At 46.3% G+C, this 25,285-nt stretch overlaps 2 protein-coding genes across 3 annotated transcripts; one reads left to right on the top strand and one right to left on the bottom strand.

The window, feature by feature from the left end:
* Positions 1 to 752: 752 nt before the first annotated feature.
* On the bottom strand, positions 753 to 21,604 carry KIF4A (kinesin family member 4A). Its single transcript, XM_075720524.1, has 30 exons — positions 21,482 to 21,604; positions 21,259 to 21,373; positions 20,418 to 20,608; positions 20,037 to 20,129; positions 18,676 to 18,842; positions 18,329 to 18,423; positions 17,995 to 18,114; positions 16,623 to 16,798; positions 15,557 to 15,618; positions 14,726 to 14,861; positions 14,149 to 14,207; positions 13,835 to 13,940; positions 13,060 to 13,125; positions 12,563 to 12,748; positions 11,775 to 11,878; positions 11,318 to 11,462; positions 10,728 to 10,838; positions 9,882 to 9,965; positions 9,183 to 9,296; positions 8,763 to 8,918; positions 8,252 to 8,346; positions 7,671 to 7,800; positions 6,600 to 6,770; positions 6,081 to 6,188; positions 5,235 to 5,312; positions 5,040 to 5,141; positions 4,228 to 4,389; positions 2,714 to 2,833; positions 1,861 to 1,983; positions 753 to 1,265 (listed from the first exon to the last, which is right to left on the bottom strand). Exons 1-30 carry the CDS (start codon positions 21,602 to 21,604, stop codon positions 1,080 to 1,082), a joined length of 3,684 nt encoding a protein of 1,227 aa, XP_075576639.1. The 3' UTR covers positions 753 to 1,079.
* A 610-nt stretch (positions 21,605 to 22,214) lies between these two features.
* Positions 22,215 to 24,832, top strand: PDZD11 (PDZ domain containing 11). 2 transcript variants are annotated; one of them, XM_075720647.1, is made up of 6 exons: positions 22,215 to 22,301; positions 22,456 to 22,539; positions 23,080 to 23,136; positions 23,504 to 23,602; positions 23,768 to 23,828; positions 24,661 to 24,832. In XM_075720647.1, the coding sequence occupies exons 1-6, from the start codon at positions 22,215 to 22,217 to the stop codon at positions 24,693 to 24,695; spliced, it is 423 nt and encodes a 140-aa protein (XP_075576762.1). In that variant the 3' UTR covers positions 24,696 to 24,832. The 2 variants fall into 2 exon arrangements, with proteins under 2 accessions (XP_075576762.1, XP_075576764.1); XM_075720649.1 differs by lacking the exon at positions 23,080 to 23,136.
* The last annotated feature ends 453 nt before the right edge of the window (positions 24,833 to 25,285 follow it).

Consider the following 25,285-nt stretch of genomic DNA (forward strand, 5'->3'; position numbering starts at 1 on the left):
AGATTGCTCATTGCCATTGCTACTAATTTTGTTTAGGAGAAATCAGGCAGTTATGTTTATTAAAGGCATGTCTGGACATGAGAAAAAGCCTGCTCAGCTTGCACTGAGCCAGAAGCCCCATAATATTGCACCAAGCCCAAGATGATGAACATCAAGGGCTCTCGGAGCTCGGGGAAGGTAGAGTGGTAGCATATCATCCATCTGCAAGCATAAGTTGATGTGGTCAATGCTATCACTGGAGGGAAAAAAAAAATTACAGCCTCACTTTTTCTTCATGCTGTGACTCAAATTAGGATGCAGTAGCAAGGAGGGGAAAGGAAAGCAGTAGTAGCCTACTCTTTGAGTAAGGTACAACAGGAAGAACTCTAGAGCTAAGCCTACTGGCAGTCAGTACAGTGCTGCCAGAATGGTTTTGAGACCAATTTTAATTGCAGAGTGCCTATGGTTCACTGTACACAACACTAAAATTAAAAGTCACGGTCTTTTTATTAGAGCTACAAAACCAAGTTAAAATTACTACAATATTCACAATACAGCTAGCAAGTTTCTAACTTCATTGAACAAGGCATGACCAGTACCCCAGAGGAAACACTGACCAGTTCGTCACTGCTAGCTAGTTTAAGACTACAGACAGTGCCTCCTCGGGATCGAGCACCAGGGGATCTCACACAGCAGCTTGGAACAGCTCCTCATGCTGTAGTGGAAGAGGCAGTGGGCAAATTTCCAGTGCAAATGCAAAGTTCTTTCAAGATTACGGATTAAACTGTACCCAATGTGTTCACAGCTCAGGATGAGGAAGGCAGCTGGAATGACTAACCTGGGTAAGTCACCTCCACTCGCTACAGAAATTTCAGAGGAAAGAGTTTCTTTCCCAAGACCCACACATACAAATATTTACAAAGAATCAGACAATCTAGCAAGACCTAGTGTTTGACTCCCTTGCTGAAGCCAGCAGCTGTCAGGCACAACAGTCACCAGGCTTTTGCTGCAGGAAGAGACCCCAACCCTTTTTTAAAAGGTCACCAGCAACGTGGTCTAAAGAAGCACAACACAACCCAGTCACGGGGCACCTTCTGGGCTCAGTCAAACTCCTCTTTGATGGGGGTGCAGCCTGAGAAGAAGCTGGTATTGCTACTCAGAATTCTCTTCTTTCTCTTTACAAATGGCATCTGGTTCTCCTGGGACTCCTCATCTCTCACGAGCAGGGAGGCAGCAGTGCTGGGCTTCTTCATGAACACCTCTTGGTCTGTGATATCCTTCAGGACCTATCGGAAGAGCAAGGAAGACAATTTTGGCATCAGTCACTGCCCCGAAGAAGCCAGCCAGCTTGCACTGCAGCTCAGAGGCAGCACATACAGAAGTTACCAGGCCAGCATCAAGAGTTGCTTAATTTCTTTACTCAAGTCAAAATTCTAAGGACAAATTCACGGGCAGAGCAGGAGGAGACAGCATTTGGAATAGTGTGCAGAGGGTACACATGGGATCAGTGAATTCGTTTAGCTGAGGCAAAGTTACAGCTGCAAAGACAGAGCACACAACGGCTTAAGAACAGTAAGTTTGGACATAGACAGATAAGATTTTGTCCTATGAGCTCCTCAATTACCAGTCTGTTATTGCTGGAGGGTGCAGCAGGCAAGCACAGTAAGCCTGCATGGCAAAGTTCTAGTATGAAAATCTTAGAATTCAGCAGACTCAAAACTTAAATACAAGCTGGCTCAACAGCTGTAGCCTGTTCAGAATTTTCTAGCAGCAGTCTATCATCTTGGGTTTTTTTTTAACTTGTTAAGATCCATCACGAGCTGTAAACAGGGTGTGCACACATTCAGAACCACCGCTCTTTTGTCTAGCTTCAGGCAGTACCTTTGTGGTTGGTGTGACGCACACAGGCTGGAAGAAGGTCTCTCCTGCAGTCACTTCAGTGGGGTCTTCCAGTTTGAAGGAGCCTTCAGAGTCCCTCGTTTGGTTCTCACACAGTGTGGTGTCCTGAGGGGCAATACTATTTTGAAGCACTTTTACAATATCCATCCCTTCCTTTCCCACCAACAGCTGAAGAAATACTAGGGGTCCCCGAGCCACCTTCTCTCCAGCTGCAAAGTAATTCATAGTACAGGATGCTAGATGCCTCTGTCAGGCAACTGGTTTTGTAAAATAGTCAATAATTAAAGACTTACTATGGGAGGTCTCTGCTTCTAATCTCTAAGATCCAAGAGCAAGGCAGACATTTCTAGCAAGAGTTCTAATGACCATCAGTTGCTCATGAACCTTCCTGATGCTACAACCTCCTCCCCAAATTATCTCTTCCATTCTTAAAAAAAAAAAAAAGATCTGAAAATGAGTTAAGTTCTTGTGCCATCTGAAGCTAAAGGTACAATTTTTATTTACTAAGTGCAAAAGAAAGACTTAAATTGTTTGTCTTCAGATTCATGGCTGACAACTTGCCAGTTGTAGGTAAATCTACATGACGGGACATCATGCAAATTTCTGTATTTAGTGCTGGTACTGCAGTGGAAAACTTTGTTACCACAGATAAACACCGAATCACAGCGACATCTACAAACGCTTCAGAAAGGCGCACAAGCTTTAGCTTGACAAACTGTGCACGTACGCTAACAGCATAACCGCTTATCCACCCATCCAGCTTTGCCTAAACGCACCGTGTAGTCTGGCCGTCGGGCACAGGCCCTTCCGCACCCGCAAACACGGCACTACTCACCGGAAAGCTGGGCTCTCTATTCCTGCATTTTGCAGAGTCACAGCTACAGCCTTCGGTGCAGCCCACCTTCTGCTTCCTGCAGCCGCACTGCCTGTTTCCACACCGGCCCTTGCAGGAGCACTAAGCAAGAGAAGAGTTCTGTGCAGAAAGAGCTTCTGTGTTTTATAGGCTGCACCTAGATTGTCAACACCTGAAGCAATCTAAAGGACAGTACCACCCCCAAGCTGCCACAGACCTTTTATTGTTTCACTGTCGGTCCTGCATCCCAGGGGAAGAAAAAAAAAAACCCCAAAAACCACACCACCAAAATGGTCTTTCCACCTACAGAGCCATCTCTTGCTTCAGTATCCCCAAAATAGGCGTCTTCAATTACTCAGTCCCCGCCTTCACGTTATCCAAAAGGACGCCAGTTTTGGTGTCAAACAAGCTGTTTTTGTGCACTAGGAGGCAAACCCCAGTCACCACATGTAGGGCCCTCCATCTAGATGGGGGTGACGCGATTTAGCTACTTCATGGCCTATCAGAGCAACGAATCTCTTTGCTAGTCTGGGTAAGTGAAGCAGTAGCAGACTGCGCGGACCAGCTGCTCCAAGCTACAGCTCTGAGCTGAGCAGTAATCGGCACTGGAGTTCCACTGGGCTACGTAAGTGAACTCAGAAGAGCCAAGTGTCAAGCACAAGCCCTCCTTCCTGCAACGTGGCCCAAAAGAACTCCCCAAACCACCGATAGTACTGTAGTTCAGAATTTATCAGGTTGGCAAGCTCCAGTGAGAGGAACCAAAACTAGACTTTTAAATTCATACACTTTTCTGTGGTAACTGCTGACATTTTCAGTGTCACTCAATAGCAAAGTATGTAATAATTTACCCCTTTGTGAAAGGGGAAGAACACGCCTCCCAACGGGGGTCTATCTTCACAGCAATTCAAGCCCAAAGAGGCCCACTGGTTCACAGCAACTTGTGTTCAGCACGTTCATGTCGTCTCTTCCATCCCATCAGGGGTTAACTGAGCAGCAGGCTGAAGCTTCAAGCTCAGCAGACAGAGGCAAACAGAAGATGGAAGCTGAGGCTTCTGTCAGGACCAGTAGCCGCAGTACCCCACAGTGGGAACAGTACATAGGGGTACATGACAAGCCATCCCTTTTTATTTTTTCTCCCCTAAAATAGGCTCCATGAAATAAGGTTGCAGTTAGGGCTCGCTATTTTGCTGCTGTCGCAAACACGTAGGCCAGTTCAGCCACAGGGAGCAGGACAGAACACGTGTGTCCCGTGGTAGAAGATGACTTGTCTGCTGAAAAACTATTTAGGAAAGTGTTGCTGACTATAAGCAACTTTTGCTCTGTCTGTCAGAATATGATAAATAACCAACGCCAGCAGCACCATCCTGTTAAGGCTGTTCAGAACAGCAGGAGACGCTACGACCTCACTGCTGCTCTGTACACATACTGGATCCTTAGGGATTCAGGCAAGCGATTCCCACATAGGTAATAACAAGTCAAAGGTAACTGGATCTTACCCCCATCACACTTTTCTTTGCTCCTTTGACTGCTTTTACTGGAACCCACTCTGCATCCTCCATCTCCCCTCCAGACTCCCCCGAGTCGGAGAAAAGCTCTTCCACATCCATTTCTGGGGTTGGTGCCCGGGGTTTTGCTGTCGTTTGCCGCCGAGTCTTTGGCTGCACACAGAAGTTACAAGGGTTGAGGCCCCAAAAGAAGTAACAGTGGTTTTACATTTTATTAAGGCACTTCAGAGTCCCACCACAGACAGCCAAGAAGGCTGTAGGGTTAGGGAGGAGGCAAAAGATCAAATTGTCAGGATTAAAAGTTCAATCAGTCCATTTCAACTGCTACAGTTGACAAATCCTTAGAGATTTAAATAGATTAGTGTCACAGTCTTCACAGAATAGCTTTAAATCATTTACTCCTCCCAGCACGAAGATTTAGCTCTTTTGCAAGGCAAAGATTAAGTTTTCTACAACAGATGCCTCACTCCATGTTTCAGAGACTGGAAATGCTACAGAGACAACACCTGGATTACTAAGGAAGATAGAGAGTCAGACATAATTAGACTGAGAAAACAGGTTTGGTTTTTTGTTTGCTTTTTTCTTTTAAGATTGAAGAACTAGTGCAATTCAGAAGTATTCTGAAAACAGAAACCTTAAGGACTGTCTGAAGTAGAGAACAGGCCTACTTCAATAAGCAGAACAAGATGCCTTGTAAAAAGCAACTTGGGAGAAAGCAGCCGAGATTATTAATAGCCAACATTAACTTTTGAAAAGAACCCAGGTACAATACAAGCATGAAAACTGGTATGCAGAGTCATTACTTTGGGTGGAATATAATCAAAAGAAGAGTCTGGGGACTCAGATGGCACTTGCTGAATGTGACGGAGCTTCTGTCCACTGGCAACCTGGAGGAGCAGCAGCTTCTGTTAAGAGGGACAAAAAAGAGTTAGCTTTGCAAAATACATTAACCCAGCTGCCAAGAAGCTCTTATGACTTATGTCTGTACAGATCTCTACCTGTTTAAGAGTGTCATTTTCCTGGAGAAGTTCTTGGTTCTTCTCACAGATCTCCCTCATTTTCTCCAGCTCTTCCTCCTGTTTGCCAGACAAGATGAAATCTGTAGGCTTACATGGGGGCAGCACAAGCGGTTATTCAGGACAGATTTTTCTGTTGGATCTTTCTTGCAAGATCAAAGGGGCTTCTTTGTATTCTTCAACAGGAGGATCAGCTCTGACTAATCAGGGAAATCATTAGTGCTACTACCTTGGTTTACACATAACTGCCAATACAAGAAAGGGGATTTGATCCTTTCAGAGTGACCATTTAAAATCTAAACCTCTCTCCGTTTCTAAGGCTTATCTTCAAATGGGGTGCACCTAGGACAGATTTTGCTTTAACACATCACTGAACACGCCCTTCCACAGGAGCTTGCTACACCACTTAATTCTCTCAGTGACAAGACAAGGTGCAGCTTGTGACATGTTTATACGATCAAGCTAAAGTTCTTCCACTGGTAATAGCACAGTGGAGCTGTCCTCAGCAAAGGATTAGTGACAGCACGTTGAATATCCTAAAGGTGTTCTGAGCATGGAAGAAGTTTGCGTGAGCTGGTCAGATTGCGGCAGGCGTCATTGCTGCATTTACATTTATTTAATGGAAGAAAATACATAAGAGAAAAAACCCCACAGGCTTATTCAAGCCTGTATAGCAACTGTCCCCTATAACCCATTAAATCAAGCAACCAGATCTACAAATGGAGTTGCTCTCAATCCTTCTGCACCTTCCTCACTCTAGAGCTAGTATTCCAAGTAACAGGTAGCTGTAACGAGCACACGTCCCCAAGCCATATCCGGACACTCTACCTGGAACTTGAGTCGCTCTTGTAGCTGTTTCTCTTGCTCACTTAGTGAATCTTCCAATTTCTTCTCTGCTGCTTCTTTTTGCTGAAATTGGCTAAGCAGGTACAGAACCTAAAAGCAAGTTAATATAGCAGAGGCAGACAGGCATGAGTTTCTAAAAAGAGACATCTGGCAGCTCAGACAAAGACCTTGACAATTGCAGAAAGATTCTTTGTGCCACTTCCAGCATGATTCTGCCCTGATCTGCTTTAAAGGTTATCTTGTGCTCAGGCATAGCATCCTCACTTAAAGCACTGCTAAAAAGTTATTGAATAAAACACCTTGCATAGGACAGAAGATGAATAAGGAGATTTCTTGAGCTTTTGTTAGCTATCCTGCAAGAGCCTAACAAATCTTGATCAGAGGTACAGCAACAGATTGGTTTCAGCACAACACTTTGCCTTTATCTCTGAGCAGATCTGGGAATCAGAGTCCCAAGACACAGGAGCTCTCTATAGAAGGTTTCTATAATTTATATTTTACCTTCTCCTGGTGTTGTTGTTCCTGCACCAAAAGCTGATTTTGGAACTCAGCCTCCATCTCCGTTACATGGTTTCGCTCTTCAATCAGCATCTTTTGTATGTCTGAACAGTTGGCTTTACTCTGCTGAAGGCTGCTCTCCAACTTGCTTTCCTGCACTTTTGAGGAGACCAGCTGAAGAAAAAAAAGCAAGATGATTGCTTGGGTCAGCGAGTTCCACATTTCATAAGGTCTGTTGGGGCAGACATGCTTCAGTCTGAAGGCAAAGCATTTCTGCCTAGCTTCCAACCACCCTAAGAATTGGACTTGCCATCAGCCACAAGGAGGCTGGATGAGACAGAGCAAGACCTCTGACAGCCAGTATGGAAGTTGTCCTGGTTTCCACAACAAAGTGCAAACCAGATAGCAGGAAGTTTTGTTAACAGTTCTAGATTAATCTCCTTTCCTGCAGCACTTTAAATCTGAGTATTGGGGGAACCCCAAAAATGAATTGCTTTCTCATACTAGCTCCTTCATTCTTTTCCTTTAGTTTCCAAGCACCAGGGACTGATATATGATTCTGCCATTTGGTTGCTCCTTCCTTGACTTCACATTAGCCTAATTCCTGCGCTCTCCTACCACCAGTCTTGTTCAAGCTTCTCCCATCCCAACATCCATTCCACTGCTTCCACTCTGACCTCAGAGTGGTCCCCTTGTTTCCCTGCAGATTGCTTACTTGTACAGTAAGTATTTTTAGGTACTTTCTCTTCTCTTCCACTTCTGAAGTTTGTCTCTTCCCCTTTACTAATCCCACGCAAGCCTTCTGTAAGCACAGCTTTAGCTGACATCTCCAGACCTGCGTCTATTCTGTTCCCCTCTTCCCTGTTCTTTTTGGATTTCACTCCCCAAAATGATCTACAACACATCAGAATATTTTAATCAGAAGTTGCGAGGGAAATAAACCTCATCTGGTACAGCAGTGCTTCACTTGAATTCATCTCTGCTATCAGCCTGTTAGTCACTTCCTTTCATTCCTGGCTAAGCACTTAGAGAGCCTTTGTTTTTAGTGATAAAATAGGAAAATTCAGAATTTACCTCTCCAAGGAGATACTTCAAAGCACATTTAGCCTCTAGAATTGTTGCAATACTGTCCCAGCGCTGTTTCACACGATCTCCATTGTCTGCATCTAAGAGTTTCTGCTGTAGATCCGCTATCTGGGCACTCCTTTGGAAGAGCGCAGGTATTTGATGTTACAACACAGGAGAAAACCTGGGCTAGTGTCTGAGCTAAAATTACCGTTACCAGAATATCAGATAAAACAGCTCAAGTTAAAATTTTGACTGCTTAGTACAACAGCTGGAGTCTGCAATGCTATACTTGGGAGTTTCTCCTCCCCTCCACACTTCCAATTAGAAGTGCAGTGTTTCCCCTCACACAGACATGCTCACAAACAGCTAAGAACAAAGCAATCTTAGTGACCGAGTAGTGTCCTCATATCCCCACATTCTGGAAAAATTCAAACCAGGAAAACCACACGGTCTTATTTCATAACTTTTAGTGTCAGTGTGTAAGTTATTTTACTTTCTCTTCCGATTCACAGAAGAGTTGTAGATAGAGATGAGGAAGAAAAAACAAAGGCAAGGCTGTGCAAGTCAGCTTTGTCGTACTGCCTTACCTGAGCCCCATCTCAGTTTCCAGGCTTTCTATCTGCTTTGATATGGAAAGGTCCATCTCCGATGCCTGCAAATCTGCGAGGGAGTAGGTGCGCCTCTAAAGAATTACAGCAATGGGCAGAAGTGAGCAATAGGTGAAGAAATGCACGCAGGGCTGGGCTTTTGTTTAGACATTTCAGCAAAGAGGAGCCGTACTATTATAAAAGCCTCCAAGTATCTCTCTGTAGCTTAAATTCCATTGCTCCTTCCCAAAAGCACAAAGTCTTTGATAAGGGGTGTGACCCGCTCGCATCCATCAGATACACCGCCTTAAGTCACAAGTTACTTCAGCAACGCTGTTCCCTGACATGCCAGAGGACAGTAACAACATGCGCCCTTCCTTCCAGAAAGGGAACTATCTCCATCCCTACCTTCTGAGGGAAAAGGTCAAATAGGAGCAAATAATAGTAAGTGACAGTACTTGCTGAACAGCCAGAGGCGTGGGACAGGGGAAATGGCATCTCTCTCTCTTACCCGGAGCTTTAGAGGTGGGTTTTCCCCAGCTTCTTTCTTCTCTTTAAGCTGAAGAAGCTCCTGTGCCAAGATCTTTCTGTCCTCCAGCAGGTCTGCAAGGTGCCGTCGAGCCTCTTCAGTACTAACGAGAACCTCTACTTCATTTGCAAGCCAGCTCTGGAGGGAAGAAAAGAAAAAATACCAAAAAACCATCAAAACACCAAAAAAACAGTATAGTGGTTCGCTGTAGTCTCAACTTCAGGACGGGATCCTTCTCTGGAACGCCTTCACATAAAATGAATAATCACATTGCCTCCCTTAATATGTAACTCCATGTTCCTCCCCTCTGCTCTCCAGCCATCAACCCCAGCAGCACCTAATGAGTTAGCAAAGCTACGTCTGCCCATTGTTTGTTGGAATGCACAGCACATCGTCACCCACTTTTACTCGTGCAGCAACTCCTTCCATTCCCCGATTTTGATTCTCCTTCCGTTTATCTGCAGCCTCCCGTTGTTTCTGCAGAGCATCCTTTAGGCGCTTGTTAGCGGCTGCTGCCTGTAAAATATTTTACACAAAAGCTGAACGGTAGCTACTTCACTTAATCTGCAACAGTTGAAAACATGAGGTATTCACAACGCAAGCCAGACATGGCAAAGAGAGCGTAAGGTTAATAAAACTTCAGGATTAATCAAAGACTAGAGAAGCCCTGACTTAGTTTCCTTTGCTGAGATTCCCAGTTAAAAAAAAAAAAATCTGCTTCTAGGCCTAAAGGTAGAAGAAAGCATCCAAAATGGTTTCAAGATGCATTTCTTCTATACAGTCATCCTGAAAGAATTTTGAGCTGCAATCTAGCCTATCCACTCAAGCTCATTTTACACTTTCTAGCTGTATCTGCTATAGACTTGCCACAGCAGCCTGATGCTCAAAGGGTAATTTACCCCTTAAGGAGCAGATTTAACCAGAATCCCGCAAAGGCTACATGACAGAAGCATGATATTTTTCTACAGAGAGAAAAGCACTTATTTCCAGACCTCCAAACCCTGTTTAAGAAGTTTCTGCATATCCTATTACAACCTCCAACCACACTTTGCAAACCTTTCGGAACTGATCAGGAGTTTCTAGCAGATATTGGCTCCTTACCTCTTCTGTTTTGCGCCGAAGTACATTGGCCTGCTTCTGGAAGTCTCGTTCTAGCTTAAGCAGCTCATATTGTCTCTTGCGATCCTGCAGGGAAACAGCGTTAAGACAGATGGAAAAAATCACGTCACATTAATACCTATGGCCAGTTTTACGCTTCTTGGAACAGAATAATTACATCTACTGTTCTGCAATGCGAATGCTTCATGATAATAATTTCACTGATCATTACAAGCTTAAGCCACATAGTGCTGCTGAGAACAAATGGCTGTTAGGTTTAAAGTGGCTAGAAGGGGCTCTACACTTACTCTCAGAAAGGTTTAGGAGCCCAAAGGTTGCAAGAGCTGCAAACCAAAAGTTAAAGACTTAGTGTCCCAAAGCACTGGGGAGCAAGCTGCATACAGTAAGAATTCCTGTGAGACCAGAACTCAAGAGGTACAGATGTTTGCTGCCCATTACACTTGAATGCTACAAGCCAGCTGGATTTCATTAACAATTCTCAGTTTACCTACAGATTCAACATTCCTTTGAAAGTTTAAATACCTCCCATTCTGTGGCCAAACCCTACAACTTTAAATACTTAAAAATATTAAATATATTTGCCTTCTGCTTTAGAGCCGAATCATGATGACCGCGTTGATAGCTTTAAGATTGCCAGACACAAGCAAGCGAGTCGGTTTTCGACAGCTGGTGAAAGGTGGCAACCATATGAACTAATGTTCTCTTCAAAGCATTCCCCAGATGTTTTTCAGATGCTTGCAAGTTAAACAAAGCCTTGCAGCAAACACTTTAATGATTTGTTTCACTCTTCGGAGGGAGGTACAGTTTGGGGGCTTATTGTTTGCTCACCCGTTCTTTCAGCTGAATCACTTCCTTGTCCTTCTGTTGTTTCCATTGCCTGAATTTCTCAGCATCATCTTTCATTTGGCGCATCAGCTGTACCCTTTGGCTTTTCATTTCCTGAAAAACAGAAACGGCTGGAAGAACTGTCCAGTACTTGCATTCTGGGTAGTTTCAACCTACATTCCCCTAGCATGTCTGTCAGGGGTGGGGAGTGGCAGATGGGAAATATTACAGTGCACTGCCCACTCAGACTACATGCCTAAGGACACTCTCAAAGTACTAAAACCCAGAAATTCATTTTTTAAGGGATAAAGGAAAGACAAACACCTGCACAGTATACGCAAGGAAATCAAAGTGCAGTCAAGTGATTTGACTGAGGTAATAAATTATCAGAATAGCCAGAAGACACCTGGACTTCTTTTATTCCTCTAAGTCTCAGCAGTCACCTGCCTATTGTATTACAGTTGTGGTCATGTAGCAAAGGAATCTTGCCAAAAACTGATGTTCTCAGTCTAACAAAACAGAAAGCGAGTGCCTTATGCCTGGAAGCTGCTTTGCCTGCACAAACCTGAGAACTGCATGCTAGGCTTAGTTACCCTGATCTCCTGGTTCAGTTTGGAGACAGTGCGTTCTGTAGATTCCTTCAGCTTTAAGAGCTTTGATTGTTCATTCAGCTTCTTCTTCAGCTCATTGATTTGCCCTTCCAACTCCTGAAGTCTTTTCCGACGCCGTTCACTCAGTCTGTAAAGAAATCACACTTTAAAAACAGTCCCCCCAGATAACGGTTATTCTCAAGCAAGTACTCTCCAACTTTAGCAACACCTTATGACAAATGAGGCAATTGTGTATTATCGTCTTTCCCACTGATGAAAACCCACTATCAGGCTTCTCTGCAATTCACACAACTCACATTGCATGTTAAAGGGATGCATTTGCATTAAAATAAAGAGCTTTTACAAATAGTAGAAGTGAGTGCAAGACAATGAATTTTCACAGGCGCATTAACACAATTTTCAGTGCTATAAGCCACACGGCTTGCACAGTCACCCTTACTTGGCTTGGTTGGCATCCTTCTTTGCCATATGCAGAGCAAGGATCAACTCCTCCTTTTCTTTTTGCAAACTGGTGACCTCCAATTCCAGATCCTTGATGTTAGTCTAGAAAGGACAAGAGTAGTAAGCCTCCAAATAAAAGTCTTGAAACTCCACTCCGAGACAAAGCTTTAAGACAGTAGGCCTCGAGAAGCCACGTTCCTTTCCAACAGGCTGTAAACCACCTTGTCTAAAAAGCAGCATGAGTGTCAGGAGGGCTAGTCCTCCATAAACCAAAATCTTAGTCAGTCCACAGAACCATTATAACAAACTTAAAGTCACGACTGAACAATTTCAGAGATGGGAGATCCCAGCACAACTAGTGAACAGGGGAAAGCAGATCAGCTGGCTGTACTATGAGAGTTAACAATGAAGGACTTGCATTTTGGCTTGGTGTGGCCAAGCAAACCTCCGAGTAAAAAGCAGAGAAGCCCATTTCACATAGAACAGGTAGTGGCTAATAGCTTATTTCAGGGAAAAGACCATCTTCTGGTGGTAGAGCTATTTGTAGATAGCTGGGCATAGTCGGGCATAGTCATCCCCCCCCAGCCTTCTCTACTGACACCTGTAGTTAACTCCCCCCGCTATGCCCAAGGTGGCAGTGACCCAGCTTAAGGAAACAGATAGACCCAATAAGAACATGCTCATGAGGACAGATCTCCTCCCTTCCCTCCTCAGCATGGAGTGACTGCATTAATTGGGAAAAATAAACTGAACATATCTTACAAGAACTATTTCAGCAGAGGTTACCTGGTATTGGGACTGAATGGGCTCCAGCTGACTATCATTCTGTGTCATTTTTTTGGCAAGTGCCTCTTTCAGAGCCAGGGCTTTATTCAATTCAAGCAGCTCTTTGGACATCTGTGCTTGACGGAGGGCATGTTGAGTGGTGAAGTCACCCGAGGATCTCTTGGTATCCTGGCCTGTTTCTGTTTCCTGGAGGAGACACAGCAATGAGTTGCAGAAGCCAGTCCAAAGCTCTTTAACTATGTGATCATAGTTTCTGCAGAACACTTCAAATTCATTTTTTACATAAAGATTAGATATTCAGAAGTGAGAAGAGGTTATTGATCTTAAACTCATTGAGCAAATAAGAGCACAGAAAGGCAGCACATACCAAAGTGGCACATCATTTACCAAACATTTCGATTAGAAAACTAGCATAAGGAGGTAGATAAAAGAGGAGTGATGAGGGGATAAAAACATGTCCCTAGTAAGGTCTGCACTGCTGCACTCCCCTCACTTACAGCTGTAGCATCCTGTTCAGAGTTTGCCATCTCTGTAGCAGCTTCCATCGTGGCAGCACTTTCACTCTATATAGGACAAAGAGAAGAAAATTTTGGTGAAAAGGGAAAGGTAAAGTAAAAATGAAGCTAATAACAGTCTGTTGGCCTACTATGACAAAGCATGATGTTACTCTCCTCTGTCCAGAAAGCTACCTCTGGGAAGAAGATGCCATTGTCTTCCTCCTTTAGTAAAGTGAGCATGCTCCTCCTAACTAGCTGGACAAGGCAGTCTTTCTAAGTCTTCCCTGAACTCCAGCATTGGCAGCCAGCTCCTCACAGAAGTAAAGAGTCTGGGAACAGGGGGAACATCTAAGCGAGGGAGAACAGAGAAGTTCCTCAATTCGACAAAGATTCAGCAACTTCTATTTAACAATTTCAGGTCCCTGCAATTCGGGTTGCTCATTAAAACTACCAAGCTTATAACTCTCCTTCCAACTTTTGGATCGTAAATCTATGCCAATCTCCCACTATCGGATTCTTGTATGGAGACTCTTCCTTTTCCCCATCACATGGAGCCACTCAAGCACAAGTGGCCTTTCCACAGCATTAAAAGCACAGCAGGACAGCTTGTTTTGAAGTGGTTATCAAGAGTCATTTAGTATTTTTAATTCCTGGGCTCTTTAAGCAAGGTTTCTGCAGAGTGGAATCCACTGCTCTGCAGATCAGCAGAAGAACCCTAGGTTTCATTAGTAAACTCGCTCGGCACACACACTTCTCTCCCTAGAATCAATCTTACCTGCAACTGAGCCAACACTTGCTGCAGATTACGAATCACTTCTACATTTTCTTTTAGTTCCTCATCTTCCACAGTCTCTACCAGCTTCTCCAGATCAAGCTTGCATCTGCAATGCAGACGTGGGAATAAGTCCATGAATATTACACAGCACGTTTGCGTCACACATGCCAATAAGGAACAGCTGTCCCCACTGAACGTACAAATGAGTTCTGGATGAACAAACACAAGTTGACTGTATCCAGTTTACACCAACAAAAACATTTAATGCTGAAAGACATTTCCTCAGCACAAGTAGGGTGTGGAAACAGACTTACACAGCATGTTGCTGAAGTTGCTCTAGTTTGGCATTCATCTTCTCATTTTCTTGTTCTGTCTAAGAGAAGTCAGAATTACACTGAATTGTAGGACAAGCAAAATAAGCAACCAGAAAACAGCTAATTTATTTGTAGCAAAAGATATGTTGTCATTCTGTGACAAATCAGTGCGCTGAAAGATCTTGCATAATCATTGCCACTAGGTTGTTTAGACTTAACACCCTTTTTCACAGGAATATATACCGCAGTGAATCAGAACAAAGCAGAGCAGGGGGGGTGGGAAGAAGGAGGAGAGAGAGTGCACATGTGTGCAAGTGCTGGTATTTAAAACATTAAAGCAACAGAAAAGCTGGAAGATTCAGGTCTACTTTTCCCCACTGAAGTCACCAGAGCTATAGGCTCTGGGACACTTTTGTTTCCAGCTACCTGATAGCTACAGATCTGAAATAAATGTGAAAGGAACATTAAAGAGAGAGATTCCTAACATGCCATTAGTACAGGAGCTGCTATTGATTAACCTTCAGCTGAAAGGGGATGTCATACAACAGAAAGCTGTTCTTGGGTAACTGAACCTTACCAGAATGATCCTCTCCAACATCTGTGCTGTCTGACCAGCAGCCTCACTCAGCCCTCTGCTCAGCTTTTGATTCTCCTCCGTTAGCAACTGGTTCTTCTCCATCAGGGACTGAAGATTCTCCGATGGCGCCATACTACTAAAACATTAAGGACCAGTTTGCTTGTGAACATGACTTCACTAGGGGTTTTTCATAGCACTGACATTACCTCCAAGATTTCCTAAATAACTTACAATAGATATAGGTTGTAGCAGATGAACAGAAATAACTGGAGTTAGTCTAATCTGAATTAAAAAATTTAAGTAATACAACATTCCAAAAGCAGACATTTGCAAGAGAAGACGACACCCTGTTGAAACTGTAATGCTGTTTAACGAATGGTCTGTAAACTGCATGTACTTGGGTTTTGAAACATCCAAGATGACAACACCTACACAATCCAACTCTTCCCTGCATTTCGTGCTTTTAAGAACAATGGAGATGGAGGTGCCCTATATTTAGAGGTAGAGGGGTGAGGAAGAAAAGAGGGATGGATGGATCTGAGAAACAGATACTTAAGAGACATTGCCTAGTTCCTCTCCTATTCCTCCACAACTGATTTGTGCAATCTTAAGGGGTTTGCTAGAAAACTAAGTGACCCATATGTGCATGGAATTTCAGTAAGCATGGAAAAAAACAAAAAGGAGGAAAAAATAATTGTCCAGATCCTATTAGAAAGCAACCAGTTTGCTCTACCCACGCTCCACAGCACTGTCTGGAGCAAAGGAGATCTAGAGCCTTTGCTGGTGCGTGACAGCCATCAGTTACATCGAGCATTAATCTACAAAGCTTACTTGAGAGACACGGGGAGGGTCCCTCCATGGGCCTGCAGCAGTAACACCTGTAGCTGTTGTACCTAAAAAGACAAACAATTACTAGTTGTAAATCTCTCCCATATAGTAACTAGATGGTTGAAGGAACACTATTACGATCCTTAGTCTTATTAAGAGTCACTTGCTCCACAATTGTCCTTTTATCATCACCTGTGGGAAGGAATCATGTTGCTACAGCATTTCAAGTGATTTACTCCTAAAAAAAGCTACCTTCTCTTCACCAGGAATGTCACCCACAGACAGCTGACACACTGTTCTGTGCAGGGTGCCGGCGACCTCGCAGATGCAAAGGGCAGGTCTCCCACTTTGCTGAACCCATGCTCTGTTGCTACCTCTCACATGAGATACAGTAGTCACTTGCCTTCCTAAGCCACTCGAACATGTGATTTGAATTTACAGCACATTCATAAACATTCACTAGGCTCTGGCAAACACTCCTATGCAGTAAGCAAAACCACTTACTTGCTCCATTGTGGAACAAGATTACTGAGTTTTCCTACGGAGAGGTAGCATGAAAGACTATCATATGCATAGAGTCAAGTAAGCACAGCAAGCCTGGTTAAGCCTCATCAGTAGATAAGCCCTTGGGCACTTCTACCTTTGGGTTTAACCAACTCTAGTTTATGCAACTTATTTCCCTCTGAAGCTGATCACATAGGAACACTCTTCACTTCCCACTCCATGCTGGACACAGGCAGGTGATGTCAGCAAGGCAGCCATCACTGTATTTCTAATTTTGCCTGTAGCCTGACAGGCAGGCGACGATTTGTTCAGCAGAAGGGAAATGTACATCACACTAACGTTACCGTTTTTCTACGGCATCAAATAGTTGCTGTCAAATTACAAGAAATCTTCATGTATTCCCTTTACAGCACTTACACAGCCATCTCAAGAGACAGAGAAACGCATACTAAATGTTTTTGCATATTTTGTGTAGCTAGGCATCCTATGTCTTTCCTTGCTGTTTACTGAGCTTAGTACCTAAAGGATAGATCTAATCCTCTCGCAGGAAGAAAGCGCCCAGTACCTGCTGCTTTAGCTGATGCAACTCAGCCGCCTGAGGATCAAGGTTGACGATTGGTTTATTTTTTATTTTTCTTGCTCTGTCAGCATAACGCAAAGTATTTAGAGTTTCTTCTAGATTGGAATCCGCTGGGCTTACGCAGGCAATCATGAGAGTGTGGCTGTTACCACCCAGAGAATCTGAGAAGGAAAACAAGGCATAATCAGAGCTTTGAGAGAGAGCAAGGATGACTTGTAAAACATCACCACTAAGATATCTAAGACTGCATGAGTGCATCTCCATGTTACACCTAGAAGAGGATATCCAGCTGTAGCTTTGTGTCATTATCATCTACTTTCTCCTCTGCCCCAGTCAGTACTATACTCAAGAGCTTTTTTTGAAAGCCAAAGTCCCAAAGCTATGTCTCAGCTCTAGGCACCGATGATTTCACATCAGCAGCCCCAGTAATATTCTTTTCCTCTTAAGTAATTTCTGTAATTGCTGTGACTTCTATATGCCATTTCTGGCATAGTTCTTTCAGGTTTTCCGCTCTCTTCTCCCACACAATAATATTCCAGACCTCCATGGATATCCAGACATCAGAATTCACATTGTCTTCCAATTTAAAGAATTATTGGCTAAAAACATATTTGTTCAGAGCGTCAAGCTGCATGGCATTTTCTCCTTTGGTTTTACATTAACACGTATTGGCTACTGGAAACTTTTGATCAGAAAAAAAAGGGCCCCACATCCAGCTCTGCATAATCCAGTTTCTTTTTATTAGATACTTGCAGATATAGAAAATACTGAAGAGCCTAACTTTTTGTACCAAATTATTTAACTACCAAAAAAATCCTAGTAAATTGCATCACTATAGCTATGCCCATATTAAAGGCTAATTTAGATAAAATGTATTAAAAGACCATTGCAACTATTGAAAAATAAGTGCCACGAAGACCAGATATTCAGACTAAGGACACAAAACATAAATACAACATGCACAGTGAAGGCACAGACAGCTTGAGCTTCATTCTGGTCGCAACACCTTCCAGTAAGTAGCTATAATTAGGGTATAATAATAGATCTCTGCTTCCAGATTTAACTTCTCATCTTCCTTCTCCCACCCAAAAAACCACACTGTATTTGTCTAGTTTCCTCCTATCACACAGGAACTGCAAGAGAGCAGGACTCATAAATGAGTCCACCTCAATGCATTTGCAACCTAAAAATAAGAGTACAGAAAAGGTCTAGCAAGAGGAACTAAACCAATAAATGCAATCCCTTTGTCAACAGCAGCTACCGCTTTGAACTGTGGTTGTATGGCTGTTTTCTTTTTGCTACTTTGTCATTTAAAGTGCATCTGTAGGTTTACACTTTATCATCATCTGTCTCTTACCTTGCAGCAGTCTTGTTAACTTTGAGTCTCTGTAGGGGACAAACCCACCCTTTTTATTTTCATCACCAAGAGCACTAATCACGTTCCCCAGGCAGAGGAGACCTCTGTTTATGTTGATGCCTGCATACAAACAGATGCCAGTGAGCAGAGCCATCTCAATAGCCAGGAATTGATTATTTCCTGTCCTTATTAAAAAAAAATTAAGAAGGTTTAAAAAAAATCACATTATAAGGGTTAACTAAAAGAACTGCTTTGCTTTTCCTTACAAGGACTCAATTTATTAACTCCAAAGTGGTAAAAACCCCAAAGCTATACAGGTCCTTTTCCTACAGACCTTCTTTCAGTCGGTCTCCCTCAGCCTTGGTCTTCTTCTGTCTCTCAGAGCCAGCAAGATCAACCAGGTGTAGCTTGCAGTGAAAACTGCTGTTCCTATGGCAGAAATAGACTATTTTACTCTCTCAAATAAACACGCGGTTAGGAAAGGAGCGGTCCAGTGGTTACTACAGTTGAGCTACCAGGCTGAAAAACATACTTCATCTCAGAGACAGCCAAACAAAGGAACTGCCTCAAGAGTAGCTCAGCTGAGTTAATCCAAGACCAAGAAAGAATGACAGGACTATGAAATTTTGACCAAGTCTGACTCCTAACAGCTGCTAGGAGTAGCTGCATGATCACACTTACTTGTCATTTTTCTTTTTCTGATCAATGCAAATGGTGAAGATGGCATGGGACCGCGAGGACTGGGAGTTCATTGCCGTGGAGGCCACCGTTCTGGAATTGTTCCCTTGCTCTAGGCAGGATACAGTATCTTGGGCACAGGTGACATTTCTTTCCGTTAACCCTACAATCTGTATTCAGGAAGAAAGCATCATTTATCCTCTCCTATCTCTTCTGACTTACATCAGAAAAATTATCCTCCATCTTAGACTACAGCAGGCAAACACATTCACAAGAATCAGAGTCTCACTTCAAGCCAGAGGTTTGGTATGGATTCCGCCAGCAAAAATTTATTCTGAACTCCGCATCAGTAACTCAGTCGCATCACCCCTCCCTCACCCTATTTTTACACGCGCATGCTAAGTTCCTCTGTGCCTCCTTGAGCTATGGGATGGAGCTTGAGCTATGAGCCCGCTATGGAGTGGAGACAGGGCACCTCAGTACTCTGCAGAGAAATTCCTAGCTGCCCTCAGGTATCCCCTGGCCAGGCTGGGAGCTGCAAGCTGTGCCAGTCACAGGCAGAGAAAGGGGAAACTGGCTGAAGGGGGTGGGGTATCTGTGTGGACAGAGTGGAGGGGAGGCAGGTATCGGGGACATAAAGGACAGAGGGGACTGAGTAGTAGGGACCGATCATGCTCCTGAGCAAGTTTGCATTTTCCCTGAAGGGCCTGTGTCCCTGGATTCGTTGCACCCCAGTACTTCAGAGATGACAGCAAGCAGTGCAAGATTCCACATAACAAAGCCATTAACAGAGCAAAGCTACAGGTGTCATGCACACCTAAGCTGTTTGACAACCAACAACCTAGCCACCACTGCAAACTGAAACTGTACGAATGAAGCACAACCAATGGATGGAAGTTCAACTACAAAACAAGTACACAGGGCAAGCAGTAGCACAAGGCTTTTCTGCACTACACTATAAGCATGCATCTGTACAAAACTGCTAAGAAAATAACTTAGGCACTTAAATGGTTTCCCCTCAGGATCTCTTTGTTGCACACTTCTGCCAAACTGAAGAGTACAATTGCAACAGAGTTTGAAATTTGGTGAAGGGACCCGAAGTACAACTTTCTCAGATACTCACCTAAATCAGCCTTCAAAAAGAATACAGGTGGCTTTGTCCTGAATGTCTAATCCTATCAGGGTTACTCTGAGTAAACTTAAGAATCATCAACAGCTCGGTTTTGAGAGGAAAGAGTAGTCATAACGATTTCATATGCACTAATATAAAGCAGCGCTCAAGGAGTCAGACAGGCATTTCACTGAATCGTTTGTCCTGAGCCCCATCGCCCATATACGTGCCCATATCTAACAGGGCAACAGACCTTTATGCCTTCTTTCGGATCTTCCCGTATACTGATTTGAGAAGACCGTTCTCTCGATGGGCACAGCAGGTCTAGAATATCCTCATTGTAGATCTGAAAGCATCAGAAGGGCAGTTCAGAGTTAGCAGCCTTGCAAGAGAACAATTCGCATAAAGATGTACAGGTACGCTGAAATCATGGCTAACTTTGCATGACATTCTATTCATTTTATCTTTAGAGAAAGATACCGAGGACTCAGAATCCAGTTCCTGACAAGCCCTTATGTAGTCTTAGCTTTTGATTTAATAAATACCTATTACTTGAAGGTGGTGACCTCATTAAAGCTCACTTTATCTGTAATTCATAACTTTAAAACAGCTTGAAAATCAAAACAGTTTTTACCTCTAGATAAGAAACTTTGAGGACGAATTCCCAATCCTGCCTTTGCTCCTTCTCCTTAAACAGCAGTTTGATTACCCGAGGGATGACCCCCACGCTAGGTTCATGCTCTTGATTGGCAGTGTAGGTACCTCCCATAGAGTACGTTTTTCCTGATCCCGTCTGTCCGTAGGCTAAGACAGTAGCATTGTACCCTGGCGGAACAAAGGGCGCCCAGATCAGACAGTCACGTGGGAATCAGAAGAAACTGGGATGGACAAAGCTGCATTCTAGTAAAAGCATCCTTCCAGAAAAGCAGGGCCTCTCGCTGTCGGTTTACACAAGCTTTACGCTGAGGTCGCAGTTAGCAACATCAAGGGGAAAACAAGCCAATGAAAAGCTCCCCAAAACACAGATAAAATCATTATTCCAGCTCTTTTTTTAAGACTGTGCTGTTGCTTTACTACAGCTAGTCATAGAAACACAGCGCAAGTTCTCTGTTATCCCAGCTCCACTGCAGCATGGGTAACAGCTTCCAGTATAGGATGCTTATCAGTTCATTCTATTATTTGTGATAAAATTCTCTTGGCTTATATAAATAGCTGCAGGAACTGAAATGACCCAAAGAATACACACAAGTCATTTCAATAGCCCTACAGAGTACAACAGGCCGTAAACAGGTAAGATCTTCTCACCGGAGGCTGGCATCAGTGTCTAGATAGCACAGGATTTTATTTTCTGAGAAGATCAAAGAAGAAACGAGTTCGAAAGGAGAATTAAAGAGCGCGGTGCCTTTGTCCACACAGCTGAGCCCACCGAAACCCCCAATATTTTAAAATGGAGCTTGACCTCAGTTACCACAAACCTTTGAAGATGCCTCGTATGAGAGGGGCAACGGCTGTGTTGAAGACTTCCTCTTGCTCAACAGAAGGGTCGAACACGTAGTCATATGTGAAGGACTTATCGTTACCTACAACCACCTGCGGAGGAGAGGAGAACAGAGGGTGCTGACCATGCCGCCCCAGCACCAAACCCCGGGGCGGGGGAGGAGAGGCCGAGCCCCGGGCGCAGAGGGCCGGCTCCCTTACTTGCGGCTCCCCCGGCACGAAGGACAGGCACATCTGGCACCCTTCGCTGGTCTCCTTCGGCACCAAGGGACGGCAGCGCAGCGCCACCCGCACCGGGATCACCTTGTCATCGTCCCTCGCCATTGCCAGTCACCTGCGGAGGAGCGGAACCGGGTGAGGCCTCGCAGAAGCAGCGCCGGCGGCTACCGGTGGCTACCGCCCCGGCGGAGCCCGGCGCTGCGGCCCGCAACCCCCGCCTGGGAGCCTGAGGCCTAGGCCGCAGAGGCGCCCGGACGCCGCTACCGGCCTGACGGGCCGCGCCCAGCGGCAGACGGGGCCCTGCGGGCTCCCCGCGACGAGCAGAGGCGACGAGGCGGGGGAAACGCCAACGGCGGCCCTGCCTGAGGGGACGCGAGGCCCGCCCCGACCCACCTGGAGCCGCCGCTGCCGCTGCCGGACGCGATGGCGGCGCCGCCGCCAACCGCCAACATTCAAACCGGGGCCGCGCGCCGCAACGGCCAATGGCGGAGCTGCGCGTTAGGGGGCGGGGCCACGCTCGGGGGCGGGGCTGCGCGTTAGGGGCTGCGCGCTAGGGGGCGGGGCTGCGCGTTAGGGGGCGGGGCCGCGCTAGGGGGCGGGGCTGTGCGCTAGGGGCTGCGCATTAGGGGGCGGGGCTGCGCGCTAGGGGGCGGGGCTGCGCTAGGGGGCGGGGCGAGGGGCGGGGCGTTGCCGTCCCGTCAGGCGGCGCGGCAGCATGGAGGCACGGCTGTCCTACGACGACTTCCCGGTGGTTTTCCTGCCGCCCTACGAGAGCCCGCCCGCCTGGGTGCCGCCCCACGAGGTGAGGGGACGGGGACGGGGATGGGGATGGGGACGGGGCCGGGGGCCGCGGCGGCGGCGGCCCGGGCTGGTGGCAGCGAGCGGCGGGGGCCGCGGCCCGGCTGGGCTGGGCCTGGCCCGGGCCGGCGGCTGAGCGGCGGCGCGTTGCCTTGCAGAGGGTGTACCACCCCGACTACAACAACGAGCTCACCCAGTTCCTGCCCCGCACCATCGTCCTGAAGAAGCCTCCCGGGGCGCAGGTGAGAAGGTGGCAGCCGGGGATCTTCCCCCGTGGGGAGGCGCGGCCCCCGGCCCGGCCTTTCCCGCCTTTGCTTCACGGCCGTCGTTCCCAGCGCCTTTCCTGGCGAAAATCCGCAGAGCTGCGGGATGGCGATTATCCCACACGGGCAGCGTCCTCGTAGCAAGATGCCTGCCGAGGGCGGGCCGGGGAAGGTCGGGCAGGCTCCTGATCCTTTCCCCATCCAGGGCCGGGGAGGGGGCATTGCTCCTGCCTGCCGGGAAGGGCCGCGCCATGGAGGGAGAAGGCGGCTGTGTGGGTGAGGCGGAGAAGTGCCGTACCTTGTGGCATGGAGCTGGGAAAGGACGGGGAGCAGGGGGCCCCTCGGGTGCTGAAGGTGAGATTGCCGCAGAAGTTAGCAGAGAGGGAGCGGTGCTGGCTGCTGCCTGGCTGAACGCCGCAGCGCCAGGACCTTTGCTTCATCCGGAAGAGACGCGTATCCAGTGGGAAGGGTCCTGGGCCGAAGGGGGTGACTGCGTTTCACTGCTGGTTTCTCTCACAGCTGGGTTTCAACATCCGGGGAGGAAAAGCCTCGCAGCTGGGGATCTTCATCTCTAAGGTGTGTCTGTCCTTCTGCCCTTCCCTCCCTGTGTTCTGTCTGTTCCCTTGGGTGTTGCTGAGCCAGCTGGGTGTGCAGGGAGACTGTCGTACACCTTATACGCATCTCCCAGCTCACAGCTGTAATTTGCCACGCACCAAGCAGCGATCAGACAGCCCTGTGCCATTTCTCAATCTCTCCCCAGCCCACGGAGTGTTGCTGCTGCACCCCAGTCCCTGCTCCCCATCCTCCCCAGTCCTGTGTGAGCGCCCTGGATGGGCACAGTGGGGAGATTCTGGGGCTGGGCTGTCTCGGCTGCACGGGAGGGGAGCCACGGCACCGGCCGTGCGGAGAGTCACTGCTGCTGTCTCTGCTCTTCCCTCCGCAGGTGATCCCTGACTCGGACGCGCACAGAGCTGGGCTGCAGGAAGGGGACCAGGTGCTCTCTGTGAACGATGTGGATTTCCAGGACATTGAGCACAGCAAGGTGAGCGCTGCTGGGGCAGGGACAGGGTGGGGATCTGTGCATACGCCATCGCCTTCTGGCCTCTCAGCCTGCACCAACTCAGCTGGTGGCACCACAGAACCGACACATTCCTCTTTCCTGTCCTCCAGCCCACTCTGGTCACTGAGCAACTCTTTGTGCTTTCAGGCTGTGGAGATCCTGAAGACAGCCCGTGAAATCACCATGCGCGTCCGTTACTTCCCCTACAGTAAGTGCCTGCTAGCTCTGAGTGCAGTCACCTGGCAGCATTTCTCCTTGGGAAGCAGACTGCCACACATTCCTGCCGATTCCACCTGAGCTTAGTGGTTATGAGTAAGGTCGTAGACAGCGTTAAGCTAGCTGCCTGCAGATCAGAAAGAGTATTGGGCTTTGATTTGGGGATCAGGACAGCTACCGAGTCAAAACGGTACGGACTGGCTTCAGCTGCCTGTATAAAAAAAAACTTGTAGAGCTGGGCTTAGCAACACAGTGGTAAAAGGTGGGATGATTGTTGAATGGAAATGTTAGCTTTAGAGATGTAGAAGCAGCTACTTATCCTTGAATAAGATAGATAGGAATTAGTTCTGTCACTGGTGGACCTATGCTGATGGTGGACGCTGCTTGGGGCTTTCATCCCTCCCTAAGAACATTTAAATTCTGATTGAGGGAAAAGACTGTATTAACTCTTGGTTTCTGCACCCATGGAGTTCGTAAATATAAGGGGGGAAAAAAATAGAGCTCAAGTCAAGCCAAAGAAGGATTATTCATAAAATGGAAACTGACCCTTAAGCAAAGAAAGAAGAAAAATGTGGAGCAGGGGAAAAGAGGACTTTAAACAGATTTTTTGTTCGAAATGCCCTGAAGTAACTTGAAATGACTCTCTGGGGTGCGAATGTGCTATTTTAAAGCCAGCGGCTACCCAAGAGGGTAGCAAATACTGCATCTACTTAGCGAGGTCTGAACAGAATGTATGTTTTCCTTTAACATTTTGGCTAATTCCCCCTTGCCATCAGCGACTGCCACTCCTGCCCTTTCAGCCTCGCCTTCTCTTTCCCTTCCAGATTACCAGCGACAGAAGGAAAGAACCGTTCACTAGTGGGCAGCTGTCTGCTGGCTCTCCAGAGCGGCCATCCTGCAAAAAAAACCTCTCCACTACTTTTCCTTGACATCCGAGATGACGCATCAAAGTTTCAGCTGTCACTGGGGGTACAACGGTCCTGTGGGCTGCACAAGCATCAGCTCTGCTTCCTGCATGGAGGGATGCCGACAAAGTCTTATTTAGCTGGAAGATGGATGGGGCTTTAGTCTGTACTCCTTGAACTGGGTGTTGAAACAAGCTGATGGTGTTGATGGGGAAGTGGGTACCCGGAGGGCAGCTTCTCCGGCAAGATCTGTGCTTCTCTTCTAGTAGGACTTAATTTAAAGGAGTGGTCTGCTGGTTCTGGATCCAGTGTTGCTAGATGTGAGGCCAAGAGGGTCTGAGTGTGCTTGAGCAGAGCATGGCCTTTGTCCTCCAAGAGATCAACCTGATCACTTCTCTGGTGAAATGAAATTCTTTCCTTCTCCACTGTCCTACCTCTGCTCTACACTACTGGGTTTGCTTGGGACTCAAGGGACAGGAGTAAAATCCACTCAGCCTCAGTGCGCGTCTCTAGCTGCACTAGCTTGCCAAGGCATGTCTGTACC

This window comes from Pelecanus crispus, chromosome 13 (genome assembly GCF_030463565.1).
Source record: "Pelecanus crispus isolate bPelCri1 chromosome 13, bPelCri1.pri, whole genome shotgun sequence".
In the NCBI taxonomy this organism is placed as follows: domain Eukaryota; kingdom Metazoa; phylum Chordata; class Aves; order Pelecaniformes; family Pelecanidae; genus Pelecanus; species Pelecanus crispus.